The 20,349-nt window shown below is 40.8% G+C and overlaps 1 protein-coding gene across 1 annotated transcript; it reads right to left on the reverse strand.

Moving 5' to 3' along the window:
* Positions 1-241: 241 nt before the first annotated feature.
* Positions 242-19,770, reverse strand: LOC307255380 (phosphatidylinositol 4-phosphate 5-kinase type-1 gamma-like; the record flags this gene model as incomplete). The annotated part of the gene is made up of 18 exons (XM_080034063.1): positions 242-325; positions 419-499; positions 2,501-2,575; positions 3,364-3,973; positions 4,063-4,125; positions 7,626-7,782; positions 8,394-8,564; positions 8,673-8,757; positions 8,885-8,933; positions 9,419-9,502; positions 9,592-9,800; positions 10,089-10,388; positions 11,132-11,284; positions 13,818-13,935; positions 14,063-14,193; positions 14,319-14,408; positions 14,608-14,636; positions 19,677-19,770. The coding sequence occupies 18 exons, from the start codon at positions 19,768-19,770 to the stop codon at positions 242-244; spliced, it is 2,583 nt and encodes an 860-aa protein (XP_079890189.1).
* Positions 19,771-20,349: the final 579 nt, after the last annotated feature.

The raw sequence follows: 20,349 nt of genomic DNA on the forward strand, positions 1-20,349 counted from the left end.
TCCAGGAATGTATGTTTAATGATGTTTTTGCATAATATATTGGTCGTTATACTATTTTATGTATTTGGATGTATGTTGTTGTATACTTGAATGCTGCTAAGCTCATTCCTCTAGTCTCTGTCGGCAAAGCAAGCTTCCACATGCAGCTTGGGTAGCCAGCATCAATTATCAAAGTGTCCTGCCAGCTTTGCTATCAAAACCTCACAGCTTCTGTATATGGAGACAGCTCGGGCTCCATCCATCACTGATGTCTCTGCTGTGAGTTACTAGAAGAGTGGAGAGACGAATAAAGAGGGGGAGGAATAGAGGATAAGTAGGGAGAATGCTAAGAGGAGAATTGTAAAAGAAGAAATGTGTAGATTCTCTAATTTCTGTTATGTGAATGAATGAAAAATAATGAATGGACTGTGCCACGTACTGTATGTCCCTCCTCATCCGAGCCCCTTCTGGACTCTGAGTGCAGAGGAGAGTACACCCAGCTCCGGTCCTCCTGGTTCTGCTGTGGTCGGCCAGTAGAGGGCAGCAGAGGCAGACAGGAGACAAGAGGAGAACAATTAGAGAGAAGTTTGGAGAAAGATTCATTCATAAGAACATCCCCCAGAGACACTGAATAGTTTAAAGGGGTAGTTCAGGATTTTAGACATAGGGCCTTATTCCCAAGTTAGCCTTGGTGTTCTTTATCAGTGGAGACCGTTTTCAACACATTTAATTCAGTCCTTCTAGTTGCAGAGTGCGCTCGTGCTAAGCTAGCGCACGGCATCGGGGGGATACCAGCCTGCTACTAAAACAGTCTTACCCACTCCACAGTACACCCGAGGCCAATCAATTATAACGCCAGACTATCGATGTAAATGTCTGTGTTGATAGAATAATTTTAGAAATATAACCAACCTCGCATCGCATGAATTATGGCATTTTGAGGGACTACTTTCTTAGCAGCAGCGGACTTTTACTTTGCTGTGTAACCGAATCACTACAGCAGAAAGTAAACAGAGCAGCATGGGACAGAAACTGAAACTGCACTGCCACCAGTCTACCGTCATTCTGTCCCGGTTCTCTGCTGCAGCTCCAGCGGGGGCTGTCTCTACAGACGCTCTTTCTCTTTCTGCCCTTTGAGCATCCCTCTCAATTCTTCATCAGTGTATTCCGGCTCGTACAGGTACGGGCAGCAGCAGGTAAACAAACTATTATAGAGCCTGTAACCTAGGTATTAGTCCGCCGCTGCCGCAGCCTACAGGGTATAAAGTCCCTCAAAATGCAATATGCGAGGTTGGTTTTATTTCTAAAATTATTCTATCAACACAGACATTTACATCGATAGTCTGGCGTTATAATTGATTGGCCTCGGGTGTACTGTGGAGTGGGTAAGACTGTTTTAGTAGCAGGCTAGGTATCCCCCCGATGCCGTGCGCTAGCTTAGCACGAGCGCACTCTGCAACTAGAAGGACTGAATTAAATGTGTTGAAAACTGTCTCCACTGATAAAGAACACCAAGGCTAACTTGGGAATAAGGCCCTATGTCTAAAATCCTGAACTACCCCTTTAAGGCTGCCTGCTGCTTTAAGGTTCTCATGCTGGGAACTCTAAACTAAGCTAAGAGGACAATTTGACTTTTGCTTATCTTAAATATGAAAAAATAAAAATAAAAACAAGACTAAACTAAGAAGCAATTCTACATATTTTAAAATGGTGTAAACTCACTTTCAAGGTCATGAAATTATATTTGTTTCAATCATCTTCATAACATCTCTGATTGGATCATCAATAAAAACAAAACTTTCTGCCGAAGAACAATTGATTTGTTAGTGTCTTAGAGATTTCTGCATTCATATTTTTGTTCTACTTTTTTTCTCATATTTTGAAGTGGGCGATGATAAATTGAAAATAGGTGATTTTCCCAACTTCTATGCATTAATCAGAGATGAATAACACTTTAATTAAAATCCAATCACTGCCGTGGGGTTGTTAGATTATGTTGCCAGCACAAGCAATCCCATCTGATCAAACCAAAACACACCCACACAGTCCAGATGAAGCAGAAAATGTTATACGTTAAAACTCTATTCCAAGCTCGGAAAAAAATGTCATTAATAAGTTTAGTTATTGAGAAAGATTTAATTTTCTAAACCCAGGAAGGTGGAATAATTCTAATCAAACACTGACAACAACGCTAATAAGCTTGTCTCTGCTACTAGAACTTCTACAGGGCAGAACTTGAGGGATCACAAAGCCACTACAAGCTACAGTAACTAAACCGCAGGTATTAGATCTCCAAACACTTAAATGACAAAGTATTAAAATGTCATTTGTTATAATGTTAGTTAAATAAACATGCATGCTCCGTTTTAAATGTGCAGTTATTAATGTGCAATGTCTTCTGCAGAAATGTGAAGTTTCATTTTGAGGTCCTTCTGAGGATCCATAAGCAGCTGTGCTTGGTACAGTCCCAGAGGAACAGTACGTGGAACAGGTAACTCTTACTCCTATGGTGGGGACTCACATTGTAACTGGAGCTAGAGTTTAGCTTACGGCGGCCAAGAACTGGAGAGTATACCCAATATCTGCCATCTGCATACTGATGGATGAACACACACACATACACACACACACACAGATGAACACAGCAGAAAACATATAATGTGTGCACAGGAGAAAAAGGAATTGAATGAATTATTATGCAGTGGTGAAGAGAGTAATGATGAAGAAGAGAAAGGAGCGAAAGGGAGAATGGAGGATGAAAGCTACAATGTAACAAACTATTGACACAAAGAGAAAGAATGATGGAGAACTGTGCATGACACTGACATTATACGCATGGATGCAGATTGACAGATATGAATACATCATGCTGTGCAGGAAAGACAACCCCAGTGTTTTGGTTGAACATTCGTGAAAAAAAGCATGAACTGTGAGCGGTGACAGACTCGTGCTTCGGGAAATAAAGAAGCATTTTCGGGCGGCGAGAGAGCGACCCCCATAGTACGTGCACACTGCAACAACACACCCCCCCCCCCCCTCTCACCATCATAACTCTTCCACGCTGTCCTCACTGGGCCACTGCAAGAGACCCAGTAGATCAGACAAATGCAAGAAGGAAAAATGATCTTTAACTTTCCGTGCTGCCAACAAAACAACACCTGCAGTGTACTGACCTATTTACTGTCAAATGACGTGGAGTGATATAATTAATACCAGTCACTTATGTGGAATCATTGGTATAATAGACTTTTTTCTTTATTTTTTTTTACTTGTATGTGTGTTGTACAGTGTGTCTCTAAAGTGGACCTTGAGTCTCTTCAAATAAAGCAAAAATGTAATAATAATAAATGTTAAATGTTCACATGAAAATGAGGGGTAACTTACAAAGTAGATGTCGGACACCGGCACCTCGCCTTCTAATGAGTTGTGGCTACTGGACACAGACAGCTGATTGCAGGATGGCCGTGGCGGGGCTCGCGGGGGCCGCTGAGGGCTGGGAGGCTGGGAGGAGGGAGGGGTGGAGGGGAGACGGTGCTCCTGCTCCTGCTCCTGCTGCTGCTGCTGCTGCTGCTGGTTGTGTTGGTGGGGAGAGGAGGGAGGAGATGCCGGGCGGATGGGAGTGAAAGCTGAGGCAGGAGGAGGGACGGAGGTGGAGGAAGAGGAGGTGTGTGGAGCCTGGGAGACAACTGTGGCTACGGGAGTGGAATGAAAGACTGGGGAAGAAAGGGTGGGAGACTGAGCTGCTGCAGCCGTGGGAGAGGTGAGCGGTTTGGTGGACGGACGGATGGATGATGAAAGGGCGAGTGTGGAGGATGACTGGGCAGCTGATAGGGCAGCAGAGGAGGAGGGGGAGGCAGAGGCAAAGTTAGGAGGGAGGGTGGAGGAGGAATACGGAGTGGATGAGGCAATGGCAACGGGTTTGTGGGCAGGAGACAGTGGGACGTGAGAGGTCGCATCCGTCAATTGCGTGAGCTCCGTGCTCTGGGGGATTTTACTGTACGAAAGCAAAAACATAGAGCAAATGTTACACAGGTAGCTATATGGACATTATACTATTATGGTATTGGTTTTATATGTGCGTACCTGAGCTCCACCTCCACTGTTATGGTGTCCTGCTTTTCCTCGTGGACGTCGACTTTCTGTGACCTGAAAGCACACAGGACGGAACGGGGTGAATTATGTTTTAAATAAGCCTTTGATTGTTTATTTTGTTTCATTCATATTGTTTTTGCTTTTGTTAAGATTCATTCATTAAGAGTGTGATATCAGTAGAGAAGGCGGAGCACACACATGCAATATGTAGTATTGCCATTAAAGGAGAAGTAAGCAATATTTTTTTGTTAACATACGTGTTAAATCACTCTATAGTCATACAGCTTTCACATAAACAGTATTAGGCCAGGCAAAGTAACCCATTTTTGGGCCAAAAAACCGACAAATTGTAAGATAATTTTTTTCAGCTCAGATAATTTCTATGAGGTGTCCAGAACAACATACTAAAAGTCCTAAGAAATCCTAGTTGAGGAAATATGTTTAATTCTCATCAATCCGAGGTGTGTGCCAATAAGGCGAGACACCAATAAATCCCAATAGGGCTATTTTTTTCCTTTAGTCCTATCAAAATGAAACTTTACACAATGAAAGTATCCATGACAATGAAAACATGTTGCATTACAAGTTTCTTTGAAAATGAATTTTAATATGCAAATGAGCTATACACTAATCGAACATGCCCAAAATCAACCCAAATAGGCTTAATTTTTTCCTTTACTCCTACCACAATAAAACTTTACATAGTAAAAGTATACTAGAAAAGTAACTTTTTTTGTATTACAAGTTTATTTTTAAATTAATTTGAATATGCACATGAGCTCCACACTTATTGAATATCCAATCATCCTACTGCCAATGGGTGATGGCAATGCTGCTTTTAGACTGGCCTCAAACCTGAAAAACTGCCTGGCTTACCTGCCAGGGGTATAACAGGTGCCTCTCATGAATTAGATTTGTCTCTTCAAATGCCACTGCACGCAATTTGATAGCACTACAACCAATCAGAGCAATGAACAATGTGACGTATTAAGCCCCGTTCATTTAGCGAACAGTGGGATTAACTGTTAAATTTAACTTTTGCCGTGGTCGTCTGCAAAACCGAACATTCCACTTACTTGCTAATGAAAGATTTGAGTGCCGTCTTCCAAATTGTAAAGGGTCGAGGCCAAAGCCATCTCAAACTCAAACAACATATCCGCAGCCATCTTTGATGTTTACTATCACGGCTTCGACGGCGCACTGTCGTCATCCGTTTACGTCCGCCCCAGAGCACCATACATAGGGCTCTGGCCCGCCCATATCAGATAGAACCAATTGAAACGTAGCTCAGGATTTCTTGACATATTTAATGAGCTTCAATGGAGAGTGCCCAGACCAACAGGCGCAGCACATTTAATTTGCCAGCGCCTAGTGGCAGGTCTGGATTTACAGGCTAGTGCCATTCCCTTTCCTATGCCAGATGTAGAATCACAGCCTGAAATGGCATGGAGAAAGAGGAGATTGTCACGCACCTTGGGACCAAGTAACTCCTTTGTCTGCTTTATGCACCATATCCGTCTTATTTTTGTTGCTTTCTTTGGTTCTTGTGCCATAAACAGCTCGTGTGCATTCAGATCAGCATGATGCAACAAGAGTACTAACAAGTCTGTGTCATCACCTACTGAGACTGTGTCTTTTGTTCTGGCAGAGGCAATGGCAATTTGGACAATGAGCACATCTGCATCGTGCTTTGCATGGTTTGTGATATACCATTTTTATCTTACAAGTTTCTTTGAAAATGTATTTTAATATGCAAATGAGCTATACACTTATCAAATATAGGCTACCCAAAATATATCCGCATAGGCTTCATTTTTTCCTTTAAAGATCCAAGTGACTCCTGCAGATATTGCTGCGGTTGGTCGCATACACATTCAGTACTTTATGATTCCTCCTATACGTGAACCTATTGAGTATCAGCCACTGGCTCTGTTGCCAGCAGATAACAAAACATTACAGCTGGATGTTTTCTGGAAGACATCCCTACTCCTTCACTCTCAAAGGCCATCGTGGTCTGGTATGATGCAGATCCTGCATCTTCTAGATGAACACCCTGGAAGAGCTTCAGTAACATTCCTTCCAATGATTGATCTTGATCCCAATGATGAATCCTGCATATACTCAACATTGAGGTGTTTGGCAACTCAAGCTCTGCAGTATGATGTGACCCCTGTTCTGACGTTCAACCAACCCCTTCTGGAAAGCCTTGACCATTATAGGTTAACTTCTAATACAAATGTTTTACTTTTCATTTAGACTTTCATTGTGTAAAGTTTTAATGTGGTAGGAGTAAAGGTTCAAATTAAGCCTATGCGGACATATTTTGGGTAGCCTATATTTGATAAGTGTATAGCTCATTTGCATATTAAAATTCATTTTCAAAGAAACTTGTAAGACAAAAAATGGTGTTTCACAAACCATGCAAAGCACGATGCAGATGTGCTCATTGTCCAAACTGCCATTGCCTCTGTCAGAACAAAAGACACAGTCTCAGTAGGTGATGACAGACTTGTTAGTACTCTTGTTGCAAGTCTGATCTGTGGCAAGTCTGATCTGTATGGGTTCACTTTGGTGGGCCTACACTGACCTGGTTTGATCTCTGTTTTATCTAGTGCCACCCAATTTCTTCCCTAAAGATCTCTCATTACATTGGTCCATTTCATCACTCAATTTGGCCCACCTGATTATGTTTACCTGCTATTGAGCAGGTAAACATAACCCTGAGCTGCATTGGTTAAATTGTTAACCAATGCAGCTCAGGGTTCACAAACTTTTGGATATTCAATAAGTGTGGAGCTCATGTGCATATTCAAATGCATTTAAAAATAAACTTGTAATACAAAAAAAGTTACTTTTCCAGTATACTTTTACTATGTAAAGTTTTATTGTGGTAGGAGTAAAGGAAAACATTAAGCCTATTTGGGTTGATTTTGGGCATGTTCGATTAGTGTATAGCTCATTTGCATATTAAAATAAATTTTCAAAGAAACTTGTAATACAAAAAATTTTAATTATCATGGATACTTTCATTGTGTAAAGTTTCTTTTTGATAGGACTAAAGGAAAAAAAATAGCCCTATTGGGATTTATTGGTGTCTCGCCTTATTGGCACACACCTTGGATTGATGAGAATTAAACATGTTTCCTCAACTAGGATTTCTTAGGACTTTTAGTATGTTGTTCTGGACACCTCATAGAAATGATCTGAGCTGAAAAAAATTCTTTTACAATTTGTCTGTCGTAAAATGCTATTTTGCCTGGACTATATGCTCAGTTCATAACACAGGTCTCCCATTCATTCAGCTTTGCAGTAATTGCCAGATAATATTTTGAGTATCCCGCTAATTTTTTATCCAATCAGGAGACACAACGCTATAATGATGACTCTCTGCTCTCCATCTTGGTACAATCTGACGAATACTGATGCACGTTCATGTGGTGGTGATGTAGGGACGAGGGAGGGGACTGCTAACTGCAGTCACTGAGCCAAAAGGACCATATCGCTTACTTCTCCTTTAAATATAAATCAATGTATATTCATGTGATTATTCTCACCTGGTAAGTTGTGGGGAATGCATTTGTCTCCTGAAGCGCGGGTGCTCTGGAGTGTCGAAAGGGGTGGTGGGCAGGGAGTTGTTAGAGGAGAGGGTGGTGGCGATAGAAGCCGTGGTAGCATCTTCAAAGGGAGGAGGAGTGCAGTGTGCCTCTCTCCCTAATATGAATCATCAACAAATAAATGGGAAAAGAGATGATGACATAGATAGAAAAACAGTAAACACAACTGCTTTAGCTAAATCTGGTATAATCATGTATGTCAACTTAGGTCCTTCAAACTTTTTATTCTAGCAAACTGCCATCTCATGTTGTTGGAAATGTACAGCATTTGGAATGCTTGGACCACTTCTTCTTCATATGGTCAAGTTCTGTTTATCTCTTACTCATTTATGAGTTTTGACGTGGGCATGCAGTAAATGATGCATGTTTGTACACCTGACTTTTTATCTATTTAATAATGTAGTCTTGATTTGTTAGTGTCTTACTTTTACTTTGATTATATTGCTGTGTTGCTACTAAACTATTTCTCTGCAGGGATCAATAAAGGCCTCACTTCGTTTCATTTAAAGAGGGAAATGGAGCTCTCAGCTGCAGGCAACTGAAGCTAATAGCATTGCCACGTTTACAAAGACACATTAAGCATTCCCATTTCCACTTGGAATGGAAAAACGACAACCTTTAATGAATCCTGTGTGGAACATGTCATGACTGTCTATATACTTGCTGTGGGACTAATTGGGTTTTCAAGAAAGTTTAACTATACCGTACCGTTGTCCTCTAGCACGTGGAAGCTGTGAGCTCCTCGTAGGTTCTCTAAGTTGTCCAGGTGTTCCTGTCTCTCTTCAGCGATTGAGGGTCGCTGCCCGGATGAACCTGCTCTAACACTGGACTTGGACATGAGAACCCCTCGTCCTTTCTTAGACGGAGAGGATCGCAATGCTGTAAAAGCATGGCGATGTGATTATTACATGTACTGGCATAATAAAGAATAATCAATAAAAATTATTGTTATCGACATTTTTGTCTCATGCACATTAGTCAACTCACAGCAGCTCTTCTTAAAGACAATGGTGCTACAGAATTTGTAGAACCGCTCTGCGTAGAAAGCAGGTCTGTGAACTGACACCGTGTCCTTTTGGGAAAGGGCAGCAACGAAGAAGCAATTATAATGATGTTTCATTTTTCATATACAATGTTATACATAATGGACAGAATAAGGCCAGAGGGTGACAAAATAATGCCAAAAAACTGCTACTCACCCCGTCGTGTATGAGAGACTTCCAAGAGTGCTCCAGTTTCTTGATCAGTCTGTCAGACAAGACAATAAAATGATTCAAGTTAGGGATAAACCAGTGTCAACAGTCCCACTTGCACTGTTGATGTGCATTTTAAGAACTGAATGTAATGCTAGGCAGTGCACACATGTCTTATGGCTGAGCCTGTCCTGACCATAACTGGCATGACTCTCCTCCATTCATATTTATCTTTAAAGACAGTAAGACATGATGTCAGGGACAGTTTTTCGCCGAGATCTGTCTCCGTCCTTTAACATTCCTTGCAGACACATAATGCCTAAATTACTGTCAGGATTAACCTTATCAACTCTTGACTTTGAAGCCAGAGAAAAAAATATCTATTTTTCTGTGTAAAACCATGTCATTCAATGCATTCAACAATACCTCAGACTGAGGATGCTGCAGAGGTTTGAGGTGATTTAAACCTCAATTTAATATATCCTTATTAAATTAACCATGAGAGTTTTTATTGATTAACGTATTCATTTACTTGCCTACCTGTATGACTGCAGGATGTCAATGATTCCAACAAACAGCAGGAGACGCTCTCCTTTACTGCCTACAGCTGGAATACCCCCCATACTGCAGACAGATTGGATAATATTACCATCACTTTCAAATGTAATCAGTGTTTTGACCCAACGTACCAACAAGACAAATTGGCGACTTACGTGTCATCATGGTCCAGTGTGTCCCTGCATGTGGAGCCTCCCTGTATAGACTCCATGGCAGTAGAGTACAGGGACCTCTGAGCTGCACGCCTCTTTTCGTCCCCGCCTCCTGCCGGTGAGCCCTCAGCCTGTTGCTCTCGCTCTGCTTGGGTTTTGTTGTGGATGCCCAGCAGCAGACTGTAGTCCATAATCTTAAAACTTTCTAGAACCTGACGTGGTACACACACACACACAGTATTTTTAAAACATTTCCCAAGCTCCTGAGGAAAATCACAACAATGTATGTATTTTATGCATCAATGGATTTAAATTGTACAGCCTGGGGCATGGGAAAAATCAAAACATGTGCATTAAAAACTGATTTTTCTCACTTCTGAGCCTCTCGTTTCCACTTCATCTATTCTGTTATTTCACCATTTAATTATTCTGTAATATACAGTGTTCATCTAATTTGACAAAATACTGTTTATCCATCTCCCCCCTCTTCTCTTTCTCACCAGACAGTCTCTCTGCAGAGTTTTGACCAGAGCACTGTACGTGTCATGGTCCATAGTGAGGCCTTCGGGAAGGTCATTTAGGAAGTCAAGATCTTTGAAAGTGGGTTTGGACTTCTCTCGCTCTTTCTTGGAGGCCCGCCTCTTGTACGTGGAGCCCTTCAGATCAAACTTGAGGTGCATGCGTACGGAGCGAGGTAATATATTGTTCATCACAATAAGTCTGATGTTCTTGCCCCCGCATTGGACGCAGTAGAGGCCGAAAAACTTTGGCAGCAATGTCCTGGGGTTCTGGTTCAAGTTCTGGTGTAAAACACAGGGGAAAGAGACAGGGATAATTAAAGACAAGTGGTACATTTCTTTGGAAGTGTTTCGTCCAATGTACCATGCACCTGCCAGACAGCGTGATCTATCCACAGGGCCTCAGCACGTCATTGTGTGTCTAGATAATGTGTGCTTGCTTGACCTGCTAAGGAGTACTTAGCCCTATGTGTTCTCAGATCTATTACAAAGCCACCTGCTGGCGTCACTGCTGACCGAGGCCAACTGCAGGATAAAAAGGGATGAAGATGGCTAGGAGTTCAGCTGCTGCGTTGCTCTTAAGCGTGCGCTCATGGACACAAACACCACACATCCAAATCTAGACACACAAGATACAAAACCTGTGGCAAGGGTTCCGTTTTCCAATTTGTCTCATTGACAGAGAGGTTATTTAGTCAAAGTTATATAAAAAAAAGGTTTCCAACCCTTTACCTAGGGTTTTTCACTTTTCAGACTGCTATCTACTGTTTATTTCCATCTTCCATCTCTTATTTACTACTATATAAATAAAATGTGATTTATTGATTGATAGGACGAATGTAATTGCCCTTTGAAATGTCGGTATTGCTAGTGTTTAGTTAACAAAGATGTCCATTATATGTTGAATATTACACATTTGCAGTATTTATTATATTATAATTACATAACATTGAATATGTGAAATGTATAAACTATTTGGAAGCAGCTATTGAATTGATTGTTATGTGGGACTTTTCTTGACTTACCATATAGTATCCAGGAAGGAGCTTCTGTAGAAACTCAGCCTCTTTGTGCTGAACAGTTTTGATGATGAACTCATCATCTCTTGTTACATAGAATATTGAGCCACTCGCTCCTGGATTGGTCAACTCGATCAGTGGCTCATTACACAGAGAGTACTAGACAGACAAAAAAGAGACACACATAAGGAGAATGAAAGATTACAATTTAAATGGCTTTGTTAATTTCAGTTAATTTATGTGGGATTGTGAGTAATCATATTCAGGGCTACATAGCTCTGTTAATGTTGGATATAGTAGAGCTTTCAAATAGCCAACCAAAGTGCTATCCACCTACACACATGGCACAGCTCATCAGCAGCAAAAAGGGAACTCTGCTCTTAAGTGCAGAGGGATTTGGTGGGTGGGAGGTATTACTGATCTAGAATAGAGGAGTACAAACTGTGTTCACATTAACACCTTAATGTACTATCAGTAATTCAAATTAAGTTTTTTAACTTAACTGGGGAAATGCTATTTTCACCTACGTCTTGATGGTGCTGAATACCATATATTAAAATTAATAAATATTTGCAAAACGTGCCGGTTTGTAGCGTTCTCTTTTCTGATTGGATATCAGGTTATGGGATACCAGAAAAGTTTATTTTCCGATTACATGCAGAGCGGGTGACTGAGAGACCTGTGTTATGAAGTGCGCACACTATATAAGTGATCACCTTATGAATATAGAGCGATTTAACACGTATAAGAGCGTAAATATATCGCTCACTTCACCTTTAAGATTGTAATGAATGAAATCAAAATTAAATAAATTGTAATGAAATGTGTTCAAATCTGAAGATTCAACTGGAAAATAAGGAAAGTGCAATTGCTTCTTAAGTGTCCAAATAAGTAATAATATTTTTTTAACGGCAAGTCTGCACAATGCACTGATATGTACCGGCACTCCTCCCCACCACCACTAGCACAAACACATGCAGACACAAACACAAACTACTCTCTGACTCTCACTACTTGGAGTCTAAAAAAGAAGGCTTTAGTCTACTAATCTACTTCTGGCACAGGTAGAACGTGAGCTTAAACATGCAGCTGAGCTGTATGTCACAACATGTGCATGTTTTTGTGTGTGTGTGTGTGTGTGTGTGTGTGTGTGTGTGTGTGTGTGTGTGTGATTTTATCTAAGAAGGACCTGGAAACACTCATCCATGCTTTTATTACCTCACGACTCCACTACTGCAATTCACTGTACAGCTGCTAGACTTTTTTCAAGGCATTTAGCGGGTTAGCTCCACAATACAGCATCAATCTGCTAAACCCATATACAATCCCTAGGTCACTCAGGTCATTGTCCTTACAACTCCTCTCAATCCCCTACTCTCGTTTTTTAAACAATAGGTGACAGAGCTTTTTCTGTCGCTGCTCCCAGACTCCGGGAGAGCCTCCCGTCCCTCATCGGGTCTCTATTCACCAGTGATCATTTTAAATCGCACTTGAAGATCTTTCCTTTTTTCTCTTGCTTTTAGCTAAGTCTGAGGTTCACCCGTTGTTTTTGCATTCTACATCTTAGTTTGAATTACTTTACATAGCTGTTATGATTCCTGTTCTTTTGTTTTCTACTTTATTATTGTATCTGGAATTATTATCTGCCTTGACTGGAAAGCACTTTGGGTCAACTTCTGTTTTTTTGTTGATGTGTGTGTGTGTGTGTGTGTGTGTGTGGTTTCTTTTTTTTTTTTTTTAAGATATTTTTTGGGCATTTTTATGCTTTATTGATAGTGTAGAGACAGAGTTGAAATGGGGCAGAGAGGGGTGTGACATGCAGAGAACGACCGCGGGCTGGAATCGAACCCGGGTCCGCTGCTGGCCGAGGCCCATGGGGGGGACGCCCTACCAACTGAGCTAAGGGCGCCCCATGTGTGCGGTTTCTATCTCACAAACGTGCTTGCAGACAAAGCAGATGAGCGGAGCGAAATTGACATTTAGTTTAAAAGTCAAAGCAAGCCCACGGACACAACAATGCCCGTCTATAAATGATGTTTTAAATCTATCGTTAATATTAAACAGACCAGAGCTTATTTTTTGACTACTTAAGTATTTTCTAACAACATTATTCATTATATTTTGACACACTGCATTATAATGAAAATCTACTTCACTACTACCGTACATGGTAGCCTAATAATAACATTAAGTTACAATAGGCTCCATTTGTGGGTGTTTTCATAACCTCACACTAGCCAAAATGCTTACCAATACAAACTTTAAATATAGCCCCTACCAAAGCTACTTAAACCCAATCGCAGTCCAGCCATACACTAGTAATTACCAAGTCAAATGACCAATTTGTCATATCAGTAAATTTGTACTTCTGATATGTGTTGTGGTCATCAACAGAATTTACTTTTGCCCGTTGCTAGTATCTGGCGGCAATAAATAGTGTCCACATACATTGCAGTATGATACTAATTTAGTACAACCATATAAATAATCTGAATTGGCAGGTGTTTTTGCAGCCAGTTCAACAAAATATCATGAAAACCATAGAGGGCTAAAAGTTCTGCTAAGTTTTCTAAAGCAAATATTTATGCATGATGTGTGTCTGCTGATTATGCTGTATGTAACAGAAAACAATGAACTTTCCCATATAAGAAATGTGAATGCTCAGTCATCTAAAAGAAAACACATATCTCACCAGGTAATCATCTGGTCGGATCCCGAACAGCTCTCTGAAGTAGCGGAAGGCAATTGGGGCGTAGGTTTTAAACCTAAAGTCTGTGTAGTGGTGGGCTGGAGTGAGGTTACTGCCTTCACTGTAAAAGTAAAAGTAAAGTCAGATTGAAAGAAAATGATAATGGGTACTCGACATAAGAAAAATATTAGATACTTCTTGACATACAAATGTACATAAAAAAAACACATCCACTCAAACAAAGGCACCTGGGGAAGAAGATGCTTTCCACCACGTAAAAGTCCTGCATCAACACATCTCTCTCAGGCTTGGAGCTGAGGTTGCCGACAGTATATCCGATGCCCAGCTGGATGGCCCCTTGCAAGGCAGAGGAGGTGGTCTGGAGGAGGAGGAGAACTGAGTAAGGTGTGGGTGGATAGTAAATGGTGAAATCCTGTCGAACAAACAAACCTACAAACAGTATTAGACACAAATAACAAAGAGTGATGAAGAGGAAGAGCCTGCCTTCTTGTATGACGTCTCTCCAGAGGCATCTACCCTCCTGTGGCCAATCTTCTTCTCACCGGCTTGGCCCCCTCCGAAAGGGGACGGCATCTGCCCAACAAGGAAAAGAAGGAAAGGAAAATGGAGATGTGTAATAGGCTATTGCATATATTGTGTATAAATTGTCCCATCAGAGGTCATATGGAACTATACAGCAAACCAATACAAATTTAAGAAGGGAAAGAGAAAAAGAAACCAACAACAGGGACAGCTGAGGCAGACAGGTGTATAGTGCTAAGTAGCCTCTCACCTCTGTTATCTGAGCCTTCTTGGCTGAATCTGTGGACATAGACAAAGACACAAGGTGCAGGAGAAATTGGTTGAGAAGAATCCACATTGGTGCATTATTTATAATATGGCAGTTAATGATTTAGCAGTGAATCTCAACTTTGGCATCAGACTCACACTGGGGTTTGGTGATCATTTGGTGATAAATGGTATACAGCGCACAATCAACTCAACCTTTCTTCCTTACTTGACATTTAATTATATATGTTTATTTGAAGAAGGAATACCATCCAAAAGACAAGCTGTAGATAAATACAATTAGATTTGTAAACAGAAATGTTAGATGTGCAATCATTCACTCCAGATATAGTATCTGATATCAGATATGATCATCAAGTGCACAGAAAAGTTTAACATCTAATTCCATAACAACTGGAAACACTTTGTCTGCTCTGATTGAAAGCTCCTTATTGACCTTCAAATGAGAATATTTTGAACAAATTTGGCAACTGTATACAAATGTAACTTCATCAACCGTGCTTCAAATAAAATGGATGGTCAACTCACCAGCAGAAGAGTTTAGTGCCTACAGGTTATCTGTTCTTTGATAATCCAGAGAAACCTGACATTCAGAACTCAGTCCACTGCAGAGTGCAGCCACTGACACACTGTTAGTGTTTGCTATTCCTGGATTAGTTTGTATTAGGAAGGTAAAAACTCTATTGGATTGACTTCCTCCCTAATCTGAGGGCTGCCATTGGGCTAAAGTCTCAAGATCACATCGTCGGCCAATCACACGTGAGGATTAGTAAGAGAATCTTTACAACTGACGTGAAGGTCGCAACTGTATTGTGTATGAATAACAGGGGAAGAGAGAGAGCAGGAAGGAAGGAAGTGAATGGGAAAAGAGACAGTTCACAACACTGCAAACTACTTTGTTTACATCATCGTGCTAAATTGCAATTGTGAAGGGGGAAGATTAAGGAAGTCAAGTGCATCTGACAGAACAAGGATAATGAATCTTTAAGCCACGGTCAAGCACAGCACACTGTAGCAGAGTTTACCATGTCATCAGCATATGGCACGACAGAATAAAATAATGTTAAATATTCAATATAACACATAGTAATAATGAGTTATTGTTGGTGAACATGCATCCTATTTGATTATAAATCCTGACAACATAATGGTATATTTCACCTGGAGGCGTGTAAACTGACTATTTTAGCAGTGACATATTTCCAATAGGGAAATAAGTGCATGATGCCCATATTTTATTTATAATTTTAGTTTTTTCTGGGAATAAAAAAAAAGGATATACTTTGTACACTTCCTGTCATAAAGTCAAATTAGTTGATGTAGTATTACAGCAGGATAAACTTTATTGACTATATTAAGGATCTATCAAGGATATTAAAACCTACTGTACAACAACACTCCAAACTATAAGGAAATTAACAGAACAGGCTGATTTTTGATAATGCACCATCATTTCATCCTGTCCGGCCAAAAAGCTGCTTCCAGAACTTTCTCTCTACAGGAGAGAGGAAACTGTTAACTTTATTTTTGCTCAAATAAAAATGCTCACAAGGACTATGTGCTAACAAGTTGATGTTTAGCAAGTCAATGTTTACAATGTTCATCATTTTAGTTTAGCATGTTACATCCTAACATTTGCTCATTTTATTAGGGGAGAACGGTGTATATGTCACACGGGTTGGTTGTCACAATCGTTATATCTCTGAACCAGAAGGCGCCGTCTGTAAAATGTTGGTATGTAAATATCCAGAATTGGGATCAGAGGTCACCTACATAGTCTTCCTTGGAGTTAGACTGCTGAATTTGAGGTTAGAGGACTGTTTGTGTTTTTCATGTCAAATTTAAAATATTTAGCTCCTCAGTATTTTTCTTCTAGGCTTTTACACAATGGGTTTATAACAAAACACTTGTTACCCTAAAAAAGTGTGAAGGGTAAGCTATAGTTTAGAATGTTGTTAGCAAGCTAATTAGTTGTCAGATGGTTGTTGGTCTTGATGCTAGCAAGAAATTCAAGTTGAGGTTGGTCATCACATTTTTTGGGGGGTTGGTTGTCACATGTTATCCAAAGGCTGCAGCCAGAAAAGGAACCCAATAACGAAATAAATTGTCAAGCTGTATCCTCACTGACACCCCAGAGAAGGAAAGAATAGAACAGGAAAAGGCAGCTAGCATGCAAAAGAAAAAAGGGCAACAAAATCAAAACAACCCAGTGCATCCCAAACTAGACCAGCTGCCAAGGCTACTGCACCCCAGTGCACTACACCCCAGCTGGAGAAGAAGAAACAGTAAGTTATGTAGGCCTATTTGTCAACTTGACAATGCAATTAAACTTTAAAATGTAGTTCTGCTTTCTTGCCTTCTTTTCAAGATTATTCCTATTAAGATAACATAGTGACAAACAACCCCATAGTGTGTGACAACCGATCCCTTGATGGGGTTGGTAAGGGTGTCTTTGATGATTAATTTATTATTTATTATTACAATAAGTTAGAAAAAGTGAGGGGTACACATTTCAAGCCAACACCTTAAGCTTGAATGTAATGTAGGAATGACTATTGAAAGATGTTTAGGTGAGCAATTCTCACTAGAGTAAAAAGTGTGCCTACACATAAAATACAGCCGAGACTGATAGGAAATGTCTCTTTGTATTTTGGACTTACGATGGTGCTTGATAAAAGGTAAGCCGATCAAACTTATTACAATTCAAGCGGGCGCCCTTAGCTCAGTTGGTAGGGCGTCCCCCCCATGGGCCTCGGCCAGCAGCGGACCCGGGTTCGATTCCAGCCCGCGGTCGTTCTCTGCATGTCACTCCCCTCTTTCAACTCTGTCTCTACTCTATCAATAAAGCATAAAATACCCAAAAAATATCTAAAAAAAAAAAAAAAAACGTATTACAATTCATTGTGATGGGAACATGATGTACCAAATTCCATTGAGATCCATCCAATAGTTTTTGAGAGATTTTATTAATGACCACAAATGTGAACCTAATGGCACCAACATCAGTTGAATTCATCCTCTACGGACTGAACTCAACTGACTGAACTACGGCCAGACCATCGGAGTAGGGTCTAGCTGCAGCCCCGGAGAACAATACCCTGGTGGGGCGGAAGTACTGTGGCTGGGCGGAAGTGGTGTGACAGACGTGATTTTTGACTATTTAGCTTCCATAACATGTCTGCTGCTACGTCACTAACTTGCCCTAACCCTAACCACCCAGCTGTGATGCCTGAACCTAATATAATGTTCTATTCTATATATATTCTAACCTCTCCCTGTCCCCTTGCCCTAACCCTTACCACCCAGCTGTGATGCCTGAACATAATCTAATGTTCTATCTATATTCTAGCCTATCCCTGTCCTCTTGCCCTAACCCTAACCACGTAGCTGTGATGCCTGAACATAATCGCCAAAACAATATAATTTGTCTAAATAACGTTCAAAATATTTTTTTATTTTTTTGTTATGTTAATTTCAGCGATAAATACGTTTATTTGTCTTTAAAAAAAAAGAAGAAGAATTATTAGGTAACTTCCGCCCAGCCACAGTACTTCCGCCCCGCCAGGGTATTGTTTTCCGGGGATGCAGCTGTATACTATTGGACCATCGACATCCCTGGAGCCTTACTACTAGAATTGCTAAAAAGAAAAATGAGGTGAAAGGGAAATTTTTGAAGGGTTTGTTCGCACAAATTAAAGAAAGGGGATTCCCAAATTAGAAAAAATTTAATATTTAGATTTCTTTGTTTCTTTTGGGCCCTTTTTGTTCAGCGACATGACAGGCTACACCTGTAACATGCAGATTAACACTACATAAAAGCCTGTCGGGCTGAACAATGACAAGGAGAATCCTTACACAAAGAGTCTCAGTGGGATTAGGGTCAAGCCAGAATAATTTTCTGCTGAGCTGGAAACAACCAGCATTTTCTGATTGCTACGTGTGTAAAATGGATTGTTTTTAATGTGTTAGATGAATAATACGAAGGCAGTGACTACATGAAGCCCACTTAGATGTTCTTGTAATAAACATTTAGTGTTGATGTTAAGATAAGTATGCCTTGAGGCCTGTGTGTGTGTGTGTGTGTGTCATGTTAAAGAGGATTAGATCTCTCTCCCCTCTCAACCGAGAAAGTGGCGGACTGTGGCTGTGACATTAATGTGACACTCAACACAGGCATAGATTTTGATGGGCAATGGCTTTCTGCACAAGCATAATCTGATGGATTTAATAGTAATCATCTGTGCAAAAACATCCACAAATCGTATACACACACGAGCATGCACGTGCATGGACAACTTGTTGGACCAGCTACATTGATGAGGGCCACATCTGCTTTCTTTCTCAAACATTTGCACAAATGTATTATAAAGCTGTCATGCACGCTCTTTCATATTCCCAGCCACGACATTGAAAGTAATGTTTGAAATTGATACCCACAATGGATTAGTGTGTTGTTAATGTCATAATTCCAAATCAGATTATGTAAAGCACTATCCAGATTTAGCTAGGAAGAGGAAGAGATTGTAAGTATTATGAAGACAGGTTGAGGATGACAAGAGGTGCAAATGACTGAGAAACCACACTACGTAGACTGTGTGTTGACTAGGCAGCTGTACACAACGTGACTAGTAAATGGTATGCATGTAGCTCCACAGTCATTGAGCGGGGACATTGTAGCCTACATTAATCCCACTGCAGCTCTTTATGAGGTCTAGTGGGACTACGTGTACACATTCCTAATGTGCATCTTGTGTTTTTGCCAACCTGCAGTGAGCCACACCGACACCATGAGCCAAAAAGCCTACAGGGCAGCAGTGACTTCAATCATGACAGTTATCTAATCTAGCCATATATTATTAATTTCTTCAGATCAGGTTCCTCAAACCTCAATATCTTTTTTCATTTGCTATTAGGCCAAGTCAACGTGATGGTGATGCCCACTCATGACTAACTTCTACCCCGGTGTAGGCTACCACCGCTGGCACTGGGTTTGAGTGAGCCCCCCATGAATGAGGACAATGTGTCGCTAACAGAAATATATGGGCTACGAACCGGTGTCCCCGAGGTCAAGCTGTAGACAGGTGCCGTCGGCCGCTTCCTCGCTCGTCCTCCCGTCATCCCCGGTTACCGCAGTCCCCCCGTCCATCTCCCGGACGGTCCCTAACGACGACGCGCAGCCGTATCCGTCTTTAATGAGCACAAGCTGATGCGGTATGCGCTTAGAAACTACCTAGAAATCCTGCCATTTCACCTTCTTCGGTATTTCCTGCTTCAATTATGGATAATTACATAACTCCACGAGTGTTTGCCGCTGTTCAGAGGGAAACGCGGCGACGACACGTCCAAAGCCAGCGGTGCTGATAATCTCTGCCGCTACACTACGTCATCATTTGGACGCAACGGCTAGTGCGCGTGCAACTACAGCATCACTTTACTACACAGAAACCGTTTAACCGTTAACCACAGAGGTAGCCTATCTACTAAACTGGTTATGCTGCGTTATACTGTAGGGTAGAAGAAGAAGAAGCTATTTTTGACTTTTCAATTTGATATTTAACAGCGGGCAATAGATTCTACGGTGATTGTTTTTCAAATGTATTTGTGTAAAGTCACTTCATTTCATAAAAATACCTTAGGCCTAGCTATTCATATTTAGCCCTACTTTGGTTTAAATGAAGGGCCTAGGCTACCAATTATTTTGAATACAGGACACTTGGTGGGAAAT

This window comes from Ammodytes marinus, assembly GCF_949987685.1.
Source record: "Ammodytes marinus genome assembly, chromosome: 9".
In the NCBI taxonomy this organism is placed as follows: Eukaryota; Metazoa; Chordata; class Actinopteri; order Uranoscopiformes; family Ammodytidae; genus Ammodytes; species Ammodytes marinus.